This window comes from Choloepus didactylus, chromosome 8, assembly GCF_015220235.1.
Source record: "Choloepus didactylus isolate mChoDid1 chromosome 8, mChoDid1.pri, whole genome shotgun sequence".
NCBI classification, from domain to species: domain Eukaryota; kingdom Metazoa; phylum Chordata; class Mammalia; order Pilosa; family Megalonychidae; genus Choloepus; species Choloepus didactylus.
The window spans coordinates 97,721,769-97,737,046 of record NC_051314.1 but is presented as its reverse complement, the minus strand read 5'-3'; the positions used below and the strand labels follow the sequence as shown (position 1 = coordinate 97,737,046).

Sequence of the window (15,278 nt, the reverse complement as noted above, 5' to 3'; positions counted from 1 at the left end):
GTCTGCAAAGATGTGCTTCCTTCAGTTTACCAGCTTTATCCTAAGAATCTATATTAATTTGCCTCTGATGATATAACATCCAACAAAATTCTGTCAATGTATCAAAAGTTTTAATAATACAAATATATTCAGTCAACAGTCACCTCCAGTGACTTAGGACACAATTATTTTCTGGTGAGCAAGAGTTCTCCTTTTCATTCTTATGCATTTTAATATCATTGATTATTCAGTCTTCTGAAGAAAAACAATCCCAACTTTAATTGTTGCATTTTAATAATTAGATACTGAAAAAATTTACAAATGTTCTGAATGTTAGGGTTAATGTTTTATATAGATTGGCTTATATATAAAAAATAATAGAAAAATCTCAAAAGTGAAAATATATATCCAGGTATTTATTCTCTATTAGAATTAACCTATTCACATTCTGAAATATAGAAATCAACTTTAAATGAGTTTCTTTAAGTTAAGGATAAAATATTGCAAAACAGACCAGATCCAAAGGGGGAAAAAAGCACTCCATGCAAATCACCAAAGTCTTGTAATATTGTGAATGAGATTAATGTGCTTTCCCTCCCCTGCCTACCTTCGGGAGGATCTGCTGTTGATCAGCAAAATGGCCATAAAACAGGGGAGACAAGTGCAAAGAGGGAGGTGACAAAATAATAAGTGGGGAGAGGGAATGAGAGAGAGAAAAAGAGAGAAAAAAAGTAAGGGTCCAAAAAAATATCTATAACATGAAAAAAATAACATTATTACTTTTAAAAATCTATCAGCAAAAGTTACTCACTATTATAAAAAAACAAAAACCTTTTACTCCCTATTCCTTTTCTTTCTTTCTTTCTTTCTTTTTTCTGTACCATAATATTCTTTTATTCCCTAGCATACCTTTGTCTCATCATATAAACTGCCATAAACTTTTTTATTTTAAATTGCTAAACCAACAACAAAAAATACTTTATTCATCTCCCACATTTTGAGATATTGGAAACAATTATTAAGGTACAAACCTTCTATGACTTCAATGTTCATAAGACTTAATTTATTTTAAAGAAAACATTTAGATTACAAACAGAAAACAAAAATCACAATTCTTTAAACTATCACACACACAAAAATTGCCACTGCTTTGTCTAAAAGACATGATCACACAAATCTATTAAATTTAATGTTTAAAAATATTAGTGTATTTATATGGTTTACAATAAGTAATGCATGCAACAAAAATGAGACTTGCTTAGAATCTCTAGGAAGGCTTTTAAGAACACCAATGAAAGACCAGAATGTAGGAGAGATAGAAAGTACCTGTGTACCTCCGACAGAGAGGAGTCACTTTCATCAGACCTACAGTGAAAGAGTTAGAATTATGAGGAGACAGAATACAGATGTCAATAGGTAAAGACACTGAGTTTGAACTGAAAATCAACAGCATGAATACAGAAATACAGCAAACATTTCCTCTATAGTGTCCTGCTTTTCTATTTCCTCTGGATACCAGCAATTTTGAAATGTATCTAAGCCAGGTAAAATAGTTGATTCTTATGCTTTCAACCAAGACTTGGGGTGGCAGGAGAGGGTCTGTCTGTCTCTTACTGATCCACAGAACTTATCCTTACTTCTAACATTAAAGCCCTGGAGGAATGCCAACTTCATGAAATATATCACTTTGAGCTTCTTTATATTTAATTTGACTGGCTCTAGAGATATTTTCCTATTTCAAAAATTATTAACAAATTTTATTCATCTTAATTATTACTATAGATTTAGGCTCTAATATGGAAGTTGCCTGAATATATGTTTGCACGGAGAACAAATTACTCAAAATTTAATAACCTTTGCTTTGAACATATCTCAAAAAAGCATTGAGTTCATTTGACTAGGGAGCCCTCAGCAATAGTTGGGGGACTTTAATGCAATTTAAAAAATAGGTGAGCCACTTCTGTCAGACTTACCCTGGAGCCACCAAGACTAGCTGTGAGTCTGGTTATTATGAAAATCCATTTAGCTTCTATAATAGGCTTGAGTAGAATAAGGAGAGAATGAGTGCTGGCCTGAGATATGAGCGGGAACAACGTGTGTGATCTAATTCTTGCTGGTGAAAAATTGTGGTCATAAAAGGGGCCCCGATGAAAGTGATACATGAGGTAGGGGAGGTTTGGAAAGTATAGAAGAGGCAGTCATTCTAAATTTTAGCTTATAAGGGTGAAAAGAGTCAAATTATTGGTAACTCATAAAATATTTTAGTAAAAGTTATGGAACTGTGACTAGATTGTCTATATTATCAGAAGACTGATGGAAAATTTTTATTACTGTGACTGCAAGGTAGACAAAATTTAATAATTCTTCATAGAACTAATGAAAATGAACTTCCCAAAGATATTCCTAATATTTTTCTGCCGTTTTCCTGATTAAATGAGATAGGACTGGACAATGTTAAAGAGCCTTTTTTCCATTAACACACAAAAATATTTACCCATCTAGATCAATTTAAAGGGCATGTCATCTACCATGTAAATTAGATTAAAATATAGTCAACAAGTTTATCCACAAATTAAATAGATTAAAAATTCTTTCAAAATGATAGTATATTTTTCTAAGTTTATAGAGCCATTTAGCAAGATCTAAACATGCCGGACATATTCCTAAATGGCATCTTATAAATTTTAGACACCACTGACACATAGAGGGAGAGAATAGCATAGAAACAAACAATGGGCAGGTAGGGTAGGATCAGGTACATACACCCACAATGTTACAATTAAAAATCAAAGCAGACAAGCCAGAGTTAATAAATACCTTATGGCAATATTATCAGTATCGAATTCTTGCAAGAGATTCTGGTTTGATGTGGGAATATTTTTTTCACCTTAAATTTAATGAAAATTACATTTTCCATACCCCTCTAACCTCTCTTCTCTCACAACCCATCATGTCCCCACCAAAGATGCTCTTTTATTCCAAGAACACAATCATTGAAGTTTTGTGGTATATTTTTCTAAAATAGCCAAGTGATAACATGCTATATATAAAACAATGGTCTTTGTAAGATGTTATATCCACCAAAGGTAAGATAATTTGCCTCTTTCAACCCAGGCTATCTGGATTAGAAGCATTTGTGGGCTCTCAGATGCTGATGGATCCCAGGAAATTAAATTCAAGCCATCTCAAAGATATTTCAATTCTAATTTATTTGTAAAAACAAAGGCAAGATAAGTGCTGAAAGTATAGTAATGCAAATCTACAACAGGGAATACTGTTCAGCAGGAAAATAATTTTCTCTAATTTTGGCTATATGGTTCATTTCTCATATGACAAGAGTTCACACATCAGATTCCATCTCCCACACAAAGAGATGATTAAATGTTTTCTACAGACTGGATGGAAAAGCTCAGAATATATTGTGTAAATAGTTGAGGCTATTTTGCACTTTGACTTACTTATCCTGCTGAACTGATGTGTTTCCCTGAGAAACAGTAAGACGATTAAAAACATTCAGTTCATTACGGGGCCGGCTTGGTGGGGAAGAAGGAGGTGAAAGACTAGCCTCTGAGGTTCCAGAATCTGAGCTACAAGAAAAAGAGAACATTACATAGGTGGCTTTAATTGGTTATGATTAGTTAGGAAGGCTATAAGAAACATGCTTTAAAAAAAAATCTCCATTAGAGAACTCCTTCCATCCTCTATTTCTTTTTACTAAGGTAAAATGCACTCTGGATTTTGTTACACTGGCCACAAGATGGCACTGAAGAAAAAGTTCTGTCTGCTGAAATTTGAAGTCAGTATAAATAAAGCAAGCTGAATTTAAAATTCTAAAATTTGAAGGTTAAGACCAAGCTGCTCACTTTACAGGCAGGGAAAGAGGCCCAGAGAGTTCAAGAGCAATTTGCCTATTCAGCTGATTCATTCATTTATGTTTAAACTACTTGTTTGCTCCATTCTCCCATCCCCTAAATATTCTTGAAACATTTGATTCAGTACAAACAGGCAAATTACATCTTTAAATAAAGGAAGAAAGGATGATAAGAAGGATCGTTTCCATGATATTCAAGTGAGCTAAACCAGTGGTCAAAGTGGAACACATGCACTTTGGCATATGGGAGCGGATATAAGAATTTTTATATTTAATTATATATTATGGAAATTAGAGAAATTAGCTTTATTAATATTTATATGCAGATTTGCATTGATACTCTCATTCCACGACATGTGAAGAGATCTACATTTCACAGGCAGCACGTTAGGTAAACTGAGGGAGGAGAGGGTGTGCCACAGGGCAGAAGGATGACAGTGGCTCTAACCCATTCAACCTACTGCACGTTGCACTGTTGCTTCACATGTGTCCAGTTAATTGGATCATCAGACTGTACCATGCAATAGTAAGCAAGCTAACCCTCACAAAATACACAAGTGACTTGTAAAAGATTGCTGCAAAGGCACGATTGAGGGTAATCCCAACATTTTAAACATAAGAGAACAGTAAGAAAACCACACAGCTAAGACACCTTATGTGTAATAGTAGCTTTTTTTTTTATTAAATTCAGTTTTATTGAAATACATTCACACACCATACAATCATCCATGATATACAATCCACTGTCCACAGTATGATAACATAGTTATGCGTTCATCACCACAATCTATCTCCGAACATTTTCCTTACATCAGAAAGAACCAGAACAAGAATAAAAAATAAAAGTGAAAAAAGAACACCCAAATCATCCCCCCATCCCACCCCATTTGTCCTTTAGTTTTTATCCCCATTCCTCCACTCATCCATACACTAGATAAAGGGGGTGTGATCCACAAGGTCTTCACAATCACATGGTCACCCCTTGTAATCTACATTATTATATAATTGTCTTCAGGAGTCCAGACTGCTGGGTTGGAGTTTGGTAGTTTCAGGTATTTACTTCTAGCTATTCCAATACATTAAAGCCTAAGAGGTGTTATCTATATAGTGTATAAGAATGTCCACCAGAGTGACCTCTCGACTCCATTTGGAATCTCTCAGCCATAATAGTAGCTTTTTGTCAGTCACTTTAAAGAGGTAAAGTCAATGTCAATTTTATCAGACGACAGTCAAAATTAATTTCCAAATTTTTTAGGAGACTATTTGAAATGTAGGTTTAATTCGTTACCTTTAACAGTACACCTCATCTCAAGGGAATACTGACCCATACCCTTGACAAGTGCTCAAACATTTTTATAGGTATGTGTATGACCAAGAAAGTTAGGAGACCATTTATCCAAATCAGAGCCGACTTGATTGTCTTGATTAGTCAAATCAGTCTTAACCACAGAACCAGCCTAAATCAGGAAAATAATTTCACTATTGCCCATTAGCATCTAAATGCAGCAAACATTCTAGCAGTCTAGTAGATAAAAAGCATTAGTAACTTACTGCTTTTGTTCCTTGGCCTTTGACTTTTCTGCTTTTTCATATGCCTTTCTCCTTGTTATAGGGGAAAGTTCTGGTATTTTCTTTTCTGATACAGATGGCTGCCTGGAACTAAAATAAAAAGAGATTCTTTAATCATTCAATTTAAAATATATTCATATAACTTCATTTTGAATATGTTCAACCAAAAATTTTAATAGATTTCTAATTGGAACTTGAGAAAGATTATTACTTGGGAGCAAAAAATAACTAGGATAGAAACATATTATGAATTATTTTTAGCTGATAAAACTTGACACCTATATATTTTATTGTTAAATTAGCAATCTAATTATATATGGGAAAAACTATTATATTTAAATGTAAACATCAATCCTTTACTACCAAATAGCTATAATAAATATTTCATTTTAAACAAGAACGTTGAAGTTTGATTAAAATTGCTTCAGTTGAAGAAAAATTGTCTTTAGTTTTACAAGAACAAAAATTTTAGAACACTAGAATATGAGACACAAGATTTAATGAATTAATATTTAGATATAATCACAAAATAGTACTTAGGCAATCACACACACACAAAAGAACACAATTATTTTGTTTAGCTAGGATTTAGGTATTAATTAGTAGCTATGTAAATTTAAAACTATTCCTGTCTCATTATAAATTATAAATATGGAAGAGTTCCTATGTAATTAAAAATGCAAAACTATAATTTTCATGTATGGTGGTAATGGATTCTAATTGAAAAAAATGTATCTTTGCTTTCCTTGGCTAGTAATATTAACATGAAAAAAATTAAGGAAATCAGAAAGATCCCCAGAATGGACCTACCATGATGATTTCATTTTAAAAATGTAAATTAATTGTGGTTAGACTCTGTATGACTGATTTTTCTAAAAGGGAGACATCACATTTTAGAATTTCTGTACTATTTAAATCGTAAGGGCCATTTGAGTAAATTATTTACTTTGTGCAATCAAAGCAATGCACTAAATGGCTTATAAAAGTCACTGCACCAAGCATGTGACCAACTCTTAAATTTGTAGAGAATCACATAAGCATTTGAATGTATGAAAATCAAAAATAAGACATATGAAGATACAAAGGCTAAAAGAGATTTTCTATGATCTGAAGGATATATTTCTAAAATGAAAAAAGGCAAAAAGAAGGTATTACCTGAATCTGGATTCCAGGCCATAGATTAAGTCTTGAGGTTCCAAAAGCCTCTATTCATCTGACAGACTAATGCTGAATGCATGCGGGTTCCTAAAATCTGTCCTCATTTCTATATCACTGACTTCACCAAAACAATTTCTTCTATGCTCCTCTTACCACAAAAGCACTGAAGCCATAAGCTACACTGGTTAGCAGTCTCGAACGGCAAATCCAACAGTTAATTACAAAGACCACCTCAAGCACATGCAAGAAAGTTCTGTCATCATTAAAATTAAAATTAATTTTAAAACTAAAGGTAGCGGATGGAATTTCTGAATGGAAGACTATAAAAATATCTTCATGAAATGAAGACTATTATGGGAAACAGAGAGAAACTCAAGTGGGGAAAGCTTGTTATTTTTTATTACTTTTAGGGTCATATAGTGTGTCCCACTTTTTCTTTTTGGCAATATTCCTCAATGTAGCAATATATTTATTACATAAATTATTTGCTACAGCATACGTGAGGGTTAGTTTGAAAAATATCATTAAAATTGTTTGATAGTGACTGACCTAATTTTAACTATTAAAACATACATACATACACACACAATCACACCCACAGAACATATACACATACACTGGCTTGTGCAGAGGAATCTCTCTTTGTCTCCAAGTCAGTAATGAAAAAATTCTAAGATTTGTTTTGAATGGAATGTTTTTTATTCATATTAACATAGATGGGAAAGAGAATATTCCCCCATCCAAGACTTTAATAATACCAGTAGAAATACTTTGTGAATACCTTCATCCCAAATATACAATGTGCTTCAAGGTATAGAATTAGAAAAGCTCAAAATGTTTTAAATTTTTAATTAACAACTCTCTTTTTATTTAAAAGGGACAGAAACAGTTTACTATCCTGATAGGGCTCTTAGAACTAGGACACATGAAATTTAGAGCAAATGTAAGTCTTCAAAGTGACTATTTATATACAATGGTTTTATAGGTACCATTTTAGTGTAATTTAATTTAGTTGTTTCTAAATAAATTTTCTGTCTGTAATTCATAACTCAGTCCTTACAAAAAAATTATAAACCTTAAATATGATCTTAAAACTTAGAGACAAGTAATTCAACAAAGTACACCTCATCTTAAATGATTCTGTATGTTCAAAATATTAGGGGAGACAGCACCTAACAGAAATTACTTTGAAAACCAGGAATCTTATTTACATAAGTTTAAAAAAAGAGAAGAAATGAGCAACATGCATATTTTTTAAAAAGCCAAAAGAAAGGAAGTTAGTGTAGCTGGGCCAGACTTACATGCTGCCTATCTTAGAAGGTAAGCCAGATGGGGGAGGGAGCTCTTTTTCCCTAGCAGAAGTACCACTTGTCTCTGCATTCATCCCAATCTCTTGCCCTTCTGCAACAGGTGTAAGAGGGCCAGGCAAGGAGACATCTCCTGCACTAGTGTCTGAAGCTAGTTCACTGCTATCTGCATACAGCAATTCCATCTGAGTAGTGGTTCTCCTTCGGGCCTAGTCAGAGAATGGAAGGAAAAGCAATCAGGAGCAAACTTTTGCAAAAGAAGGCACTTAGGGAATAGAGATTTAATATTAGTTTGAAATAGGTAAAAACATTTAGTGTGTCTCTTCTGGCAAATGTGTGAAACATAGCATGTAAAATAGTGACAAGCAGAGCTATATCCAGATTAAGACCTTTAGAGGCCATTGTAATAGCCAACATTTGTATCAAACTTATTATGTGCCAGGCACTACTAATCACTAGCATATTAGCATAAATGTAGCACTATCATTAACCCAATTCACAGATGAGGAAACTGAGGCACAAAGAAGCTGAGTAACTTGCCCAAGGGCACACAGCTAGTAAGTGGTAAAGCGAGATTCAAAGCAATTTGCCTCCAAAATTACTGTGCTATCCTGCCACTTGTGGTCAGCTCCTTCTATTTTTTAATTAAAGAAAAAAACAAAAAGAAATTAAACCAAAAGATAATTGCAGGGAAGCTCAATTAAATTTGGATTTTCCCAGGCTTAGATGCTTTAATTTAATAAATTATTAAATATCAATTTTTAAATTTTTTTCTCAATTTTCATCCTGTTCCCCTGATACCTTAACTATGTCTTTAATCTACCTGCTGGAAAATTCAACACCAGCCAACACAAGAGTTGGGTGTTGAAATCACTAAGGTGATAACAGATAATCAAGGAATTCACTAGATTATAGGCCTCCAGAGGACAAGGACCCTGTTTAATTCAGTTTTATATCACCTGCATTTAACACAGGGCTGGTACAAACCTATATAAAATATATAGTTAACTTCATTTTTGCAATGAGTGAATATATATATTACTTATGAGATTCTTTTATATATATATGAGATCCTTTTGGGCACTCGCAGTACACAAGTATTTTAAAGACCAGGAAATTGTACATAAAAATCCTTATTTCTGGCTTCTCTTGAAAAACCAGAAGATCTGGCAGCCCTTGGCTCATATTCCTACATGGCAAAAATAAGCAAGAGTTGTAGAGGTGGCTATTTATTTTAGATGGGGCATGTATGCTCCAGCTAAGCACATTTATCTCCACTTATTATTTTACATCCAACCAAATTATTCATTACATTGTCTGACTAACAACTATGGGCCTTAATCTGTCCTGTCCATTTGCACAATATTATTCTTTTAGGTCCCGATTCTATTCATTCATTCAATAAATATTGACTAAGCACTGTGAGAGTTCTTTGTTTTCAAACATCTTAAGATAGTTAATTCATCTAGTATCAAATGCTAGCATGCTCAATCTGAAATGTACAATATGTATCTCACATTTATCAGCATGCATTATTTATATATGTTTTAAAATCCCACAGATATGCATTATATTCTTAAAAGTTTTCAACATAGCAGGATTAAGGGTTGACTTATTATTCAAACACTTCAGGATACTAGTTAAACAAAACAACAAAAACACACTTAAAGACATATTAAAATGATAAAATTTCAAAAACTTCTGCTATATACCACTACAGGGTCTAACATTTAGCTAACCAATAGCTTAAGAATCAGCCTCCATTATCACATCTTGTCCAGTGAAAAAAGCACAAGAATATAGTAAAGCCTAAATCTATCAAAGGGGAATTTTTCAATTTAATTTTTTTTTCAGTAACCAATTAAAGAGGAATATGATAAAGATTTAAATTTCTTACACATGGGAGAACTTTTTTAAAAGAATGCTTACTTGCTAATCTATTGAGTGGAGCTTGAGGCCTTTGTGTTTAATAGTAATAAGAAAGAACAGTGAAAAAGAATGTTTGCTTGGTATTTTCAATTCTCCTTACCTTGTTCTTAGGTTTCACTTCACCACACAGCTTCATAAGGTCTGAAGACAGTGTGCTATATGCAAATAAATAATTAACCACAAGATTAAAAGGGAACTTGTTATAGAAAACTGTATCTTCTATGTTTACAGGTATAAGAAAAAGGTATAAGCATAAGGAAAACACAGAAAGACAATATATAATATCAAAATATCATTTTCTTAATTAAAAAATTCATTTTTCCTTCCTAAAATATCCCAAATATTTTATTCTAAAATACTTATGATAGTTAAGCATGACTTAGATTGTTTTCCAGATTACTGCTCCTAGTGCTAGTCACTTAGTCATAGAACTCAAAATCATTTCTACTTTATGATCATTGTTTTAAGTAACAAGATAAACATACTAAAAGTATTAAAGAAAGAAGTCAATTCTGTTGAGTTTCTTAAGACTCTCTTACCTTCCCTCTGATCCTGGGCTGTTTAAAGGTACATCCTCATCAGTACTATCCTCTACATTTTCTAAAAAAAGTCCAAAATATAATTATTATTGACATATCACAATTCAAATGGTGACTGCAATCCTCATGCTATAATAAACATTAGCCTAAAGGCTCAATAGGGGCACTGTGGTTTTAGTAACTGAATAGAAATGGACAGAATTATAGAAACAGTATTTCTAACACCTTTGGGTATATGTCTTAGGATGAGGAAAAACATGTTCAAAATAGGACAAGCATGAGTTTAAAGCACAGAACAAGATTCACAGGATGGGAATGAGATCATATATTTATCAGAGCCCTGCACAATTTATATATTTTTTTCAGAATTATGTATTTACCTCATTTATCCAAACACAAGAAAATTCAGAGTAAAATTATGTAAGATTAAAGTAAATGCTGCATGAGCTCCCTTTCATGTGCCAAGCCAACTGTGACAACTGTATAAATGTAAATGTGTTTGTTATACTTTATCAGTTATTCCAACTTATTTAAATGGAAAAATGCCTTCAAGTAGCATGTGTGTGAAGGAATTCAGAAGTCACAATCAGCATGCCGCTCATTCATGAATACACAGAAGACGAAAACTATAGTCTTGCATGCAACAGTTTGTGAACAAATACAAACGAGCCACTGCTATTTCAAAACAACCCTAGCAAACTAGTAAAAAAGAAGGAAAAAAAAGCAAACATATAAAACTAGTAGAAAGTCAGTAAGTAAGATTCACAAGAAAGTAAACTGTTCAAAATATCAGTGAATCGCTAACATGGTACAGGTTTTAAAAATGTATACATTTTATTATAAAATCATTCCACAAAACTAAAGACAATATATAAATAACATATTATATTAATAAAAAATAGATAAGATTGATCTCTTTAATCTTTTAATTTTGTCTCATACAGGTGGACTGTGCATATGATCAACTAATTCTTTACTCTTGACTGATGTTCACGTCCTTCTTCACTGTTTCACAGGAACTTTGATACAAATTCATTAATACCTGACAGTATTATCTAAAATGGAGCCCCAGGGGGCTCATACTAAGGGAGTTTACTTTCTGAAGTGAAGAAAATAGCTGTCTTGAAGGTTGTGTGGGTCACAAAGCCCAGCATTAGAGGAGGCTCAAGGCCTTGCGTCACACACGGGATGACTGAGCGCTAAGGTAACTGAATTAGTCAACATTGGAGAAAAAGAGGTTGCAAAGACATGGTAAACCTAGCCTTTGTTTTCCCATGTATAAAAGCAAGCTAAGATTTGCTAGTGTTTTCCTTATAGAGATTGATGAAACCAGATAGTTGAATATCATGTAAGCCTTAATAAAAAAAAATCTCTTCCCTCCTGCTTTTGCATGTATGCCTTGTTTAGAGATAATTATGGCTTATTCTAACTAACCTGGCCACAGCCTAGAGGCCCCCACCCAGTCGCAGAGTCAGAACCCTCAGCAGGACTGAAGAATAATGTCTGAAGCACAATGATCACCTGGACACACCATCACCCCACTGTTGTACTCTCTGCTCTGAGAACATAACTGTAGCCCATGGACAACTTTTTTTCTCATCACAGCAGCATTCAAGCTGAAGGCAGAAATTTAAAACTCCCAAATGCCATGAAGTTCTTCCATATGAGTGTAAAGTTTCACAGTCTTAACTTTGTTGGAACTTAAGCAAAATGGTTATCTTTAAAAAGTCTGGAGTAGTGTGCAGCCCTGAGACTGCTACGCCCCAGAAAGGCCTGCTTGCAAGGTTGACCTTTGGCTGCCATCTGGAACTTGGCTCTCAGAGTGTCCCCAGTCAACAGCTGACTGATAAAGGTGGTTCACAGTACCTAGAATATTTGTGCAAACAATAGCGCTTATGCTGAATATAAGCTTTCCTTCTGGGAGTGTGAGTTTCTGGTCTATGCTAGGCAGAGGGTGCCTGCATGACCAGTCCCCAGTAAAAATCCTGGGTACTGTTTCTAATAGCTTCCTGGGCATAAACATCACACACATGTTGCTTCATTTTTTTTCCCTAAGTCACCTGTCATGGGAGAGAGAGCATAAAGAAGCCTACATGTAGATTCCTCCAGACTCCATCTGCATCTTTTCCCTTATGATCCAGTTGTATATTCATATTCATCACTGTAATAAATCTTAGTTTGAAAACAATTATATGCTGAATACCATGAGTCCTCCTAGCAAATCTCCAAACATAAAAGTGGCTTTGGTGCCCGTCTGCCTGGAGTGACTCTTCTCCCGCCCCCCTCTTCAAAATTGTCTGTTGCCTGGCTAATTCTTTCCCTTTTAACTTCAGCTCAAATGTCACCTTCTCCATAAAGCCATCCACTCCTCTATTTTCTATGGATGGCCCCACATCTGTGCTCCCATAACCCCTGAATATGTCTCAATCATTGCCCTCGCTGCAGTGTATCATACTCTGTCCATGGTCTGTACCCTCAGCAGGGCATCAAGTTCCTGAGAGCAATGTTTATGTCTTACTGATCTCTGAATCCCAGCATCAAGCCTGATGATTGAGATAAAATAGGAGCTGAATAAAATTTTTTAAAAGCAATATATCTATGACTGCCTAGCTGTGCTTAAGAACCCCCCCCCCCTCCTTTTTTTTAATCTCTTTCTATGCCTTTCCTCCAGTCCCTCTGGTCTGGATTATGGCTCCAATCCCAAGGGCAAATTTCTTCCATGAGACATGAGTTACATCAGCTGAATGGGTTACCACTCTTTGCTTCCAGTCGTTCTTAGCTAAAGAAGATAGTTGAAAATTGTTTGCAATGAGTCTACAAGGCTTCTACCACTGGTAAAAAAAGTAACAGTGCTCATCAAATTAGCAGTTTAATATTTTCCAGAAAGGGCAGTGAATTTTTTTTCCAAATTAAAAGATATCATGGATTGAAATAAAAATCTAAGTTGAGCCACTAACAAGAATAAGAAAAAGTAAGAGGAGGAGGGAGTGGAAAAGGAGAACACGAAACATGTTTGACAAAACATGGAATGGCAAAAATGCTGCTTGTTATGTAGGATTTTTAAAAATGAAGTTATAGTCTTCAGGCCAGGTACTTGAGCAGCCTAACTAGGTTCCTTAATATAACCAATCCTAGTTCTTCTACATGTCCTTGTTACAGCTTGAGCAGTTCAAAAGTAGTAGCTTTTCTCTATCTTTATCATGCAGCTGATTTCAAGGAAATGCTATTTTTAGATTAACATGCAGTGTAAACATCTAAAAATTCAAATAGCTCCTGTATTTTATTTTGTATAGCATCTTAACATGTAAAATAAATGCAGATTAGTATTCTAACTATACACTTAGATAATTATGTTCATTCTTTCAGTTACTTTCTTCCCTTTTAGTATAAGCATTTGAAAAGCTTTTGACAGCTGAGTGATTAGGAAAAAAAGTTAAGATCAGATTTAAAAATAATTTTAATTAAATAAGAACGTCTTCAAAATAATCATTCAGACAAAACCCAGGCAATAAAATTCCCCTGATAACTCCTGGTCCCTCCTGTATATAATCAATAAGAATAGGGAAAGATGTTACTAGTGGCGTAGTTCACGTGAATGTTGTAGAGGCAGAAGGAAAAGATTAAAAATCTCTGTACTTGATGAGTTCCAACCCTGCTTCTAACTTGAAAATATTATTCTATGATTACAAATATTGTTTCAACCTCTTCAGAGAAATTCTTCAGATAGTTTTCTTCAATTTACGGTATTAGAAAGTGTGTCTAATTTTACAAAAGTGAAGAGTAGATGAGAATTGAACAAATATACAGCAAAGATACTCAATTAGTTTCAGAACAAGTTTTTATGAAGTTAAAATAACTGATGCAGCTTAACAGCTTCTAAAAATTAAAAAGGGCCATATATTTCATTTTTTCCTATAAGAAAGAGAAAGAACTTAGAAGGTTTATAAAATTGGAGCCATAACTGGAACTCAAACAATAAAAGACAATTAACTAAAGTATATTTCTTTAAACATATAAGGATTTTTAAGTCAGAATTTTTTAATAAAGAAAAGACTTAGTATGTTTGTAGTCGTGGATACATTTAAAACATACATCATGCAAAAAACAGTTGGCTGCCAAATGAAAACTTTTTAAAATAAGATGTACCACAATTAGTGTACATGAACAATTAGTAATTCATGCAGCTGGAGGGTACACAGAAAGCTAAACATACTTACCTAAAGGTACGCTATCTAGATCTGTGTAAATAACAGCAAAAGGAAACAAAAAGCAACACTCCAATCAAAATAGATCCAATGTCAAGAACTCCTACATAAAACAAGTTTATGTACCACTTATTAAAAAAAATAGAATAGATGCCATAGCAAACACTTACAAATTTATTTTTTAGGCAGTTAGATATGCAAAGTACAGTAATGAAACAGTTAATATTTTAAATAATTCAAATAACCAATTCAGAAATTTGGTTGATTTTCTTTATCTATAAAAACTAATTGCTTTAAGGAGTTAAGTAAGCTTTTTTAAGTTGGTAAATATTTCTTGGAACAACAATAATTGCTTCCCACAAAATTTACACATGCAAATTAAAGAAGGAATGGTTATTAAAAGCATTAAGTAAATATAGCATCTATTCAGTCAAGCTATAGGGGAAAGAGGAAGCATATAACATGCTCCAAGACCAAAGCTACCATGCAATTTCTTTAACTAAAATTTAGTCCAAATTACCTTGTAAAGCATGTCCTAGTAAAGCATCTAGCTCAGGATTTAATTCTGCTTTCTCTTTCAACATGTGGAATAAGAGCTGGTTTTGTGTAGCACTGGTTATTTCAGTTTGTTTAAGCCGACCTTCAAGAACTTTAATTTGAGCCTCTTTCTGGGCAGCCTGAAGGCCCTATAATGACATAAAAAAAAAAGAACAATTATTTA

The 15,278-nt window shown here is 33.6% G+C and overlaps 1 protein-coding gene across 17 annotated transcripts in view; it reads right to left on the bottom strand.

Annotated features, from left to right (window-relative positions):
• KIF21A (kinesin family member 21A) overlaps window positions 1–15,278 on the bottom strand; it is a 161,364-nt gene that overhangs the window by 20,014 nt on the left and 126,072 nt on the right. For 2 of the 17 annotated variants that reach the window (XM_037845822.1, XM_037845826.1), the window contains 9 exons: window positions 15,078–15,243; window positions 14,570–14,590; window positions 10,353–10,413; window positions 9,914–9,968; window positions 7,879–8,093; window positions 5,402–5,509; window positions 3,438–3,566; window positions 1,306–1,344; window positions 587–601 (listed from right to left, as the gene is read on the bottom strand). In XM_037845822.1, coding sequence (XP_037701750.1) covers window positions 587–601; window positions 1,306–1,344; window positions 3,438–3,566; window positions 5,402–5,509; window positions 7,879–8,093; window positions 9,914–9,968; window positions 10,353–10,413; window positions 14,570–14,590; window positions 15,078–15,243 — 809 coding nt within the window. The remainder of the gene's footprint in view (window positions 1–586; window positions 602–1,305; window positions 1,345–3,437; window positions 3,567–5,401; window positions 5,510–7,878; window positions 8,094–9,913; window positions 9,969–10,352; window positions 10,414–14,569; window positions 14,591–15,077; window positions 15,244–15,278) is intronic. The other 15 variants (XM_037845823.1, XM_037845827.1, XM_037845825.1 and 12 more) reach the window with 11 other exon arrangements.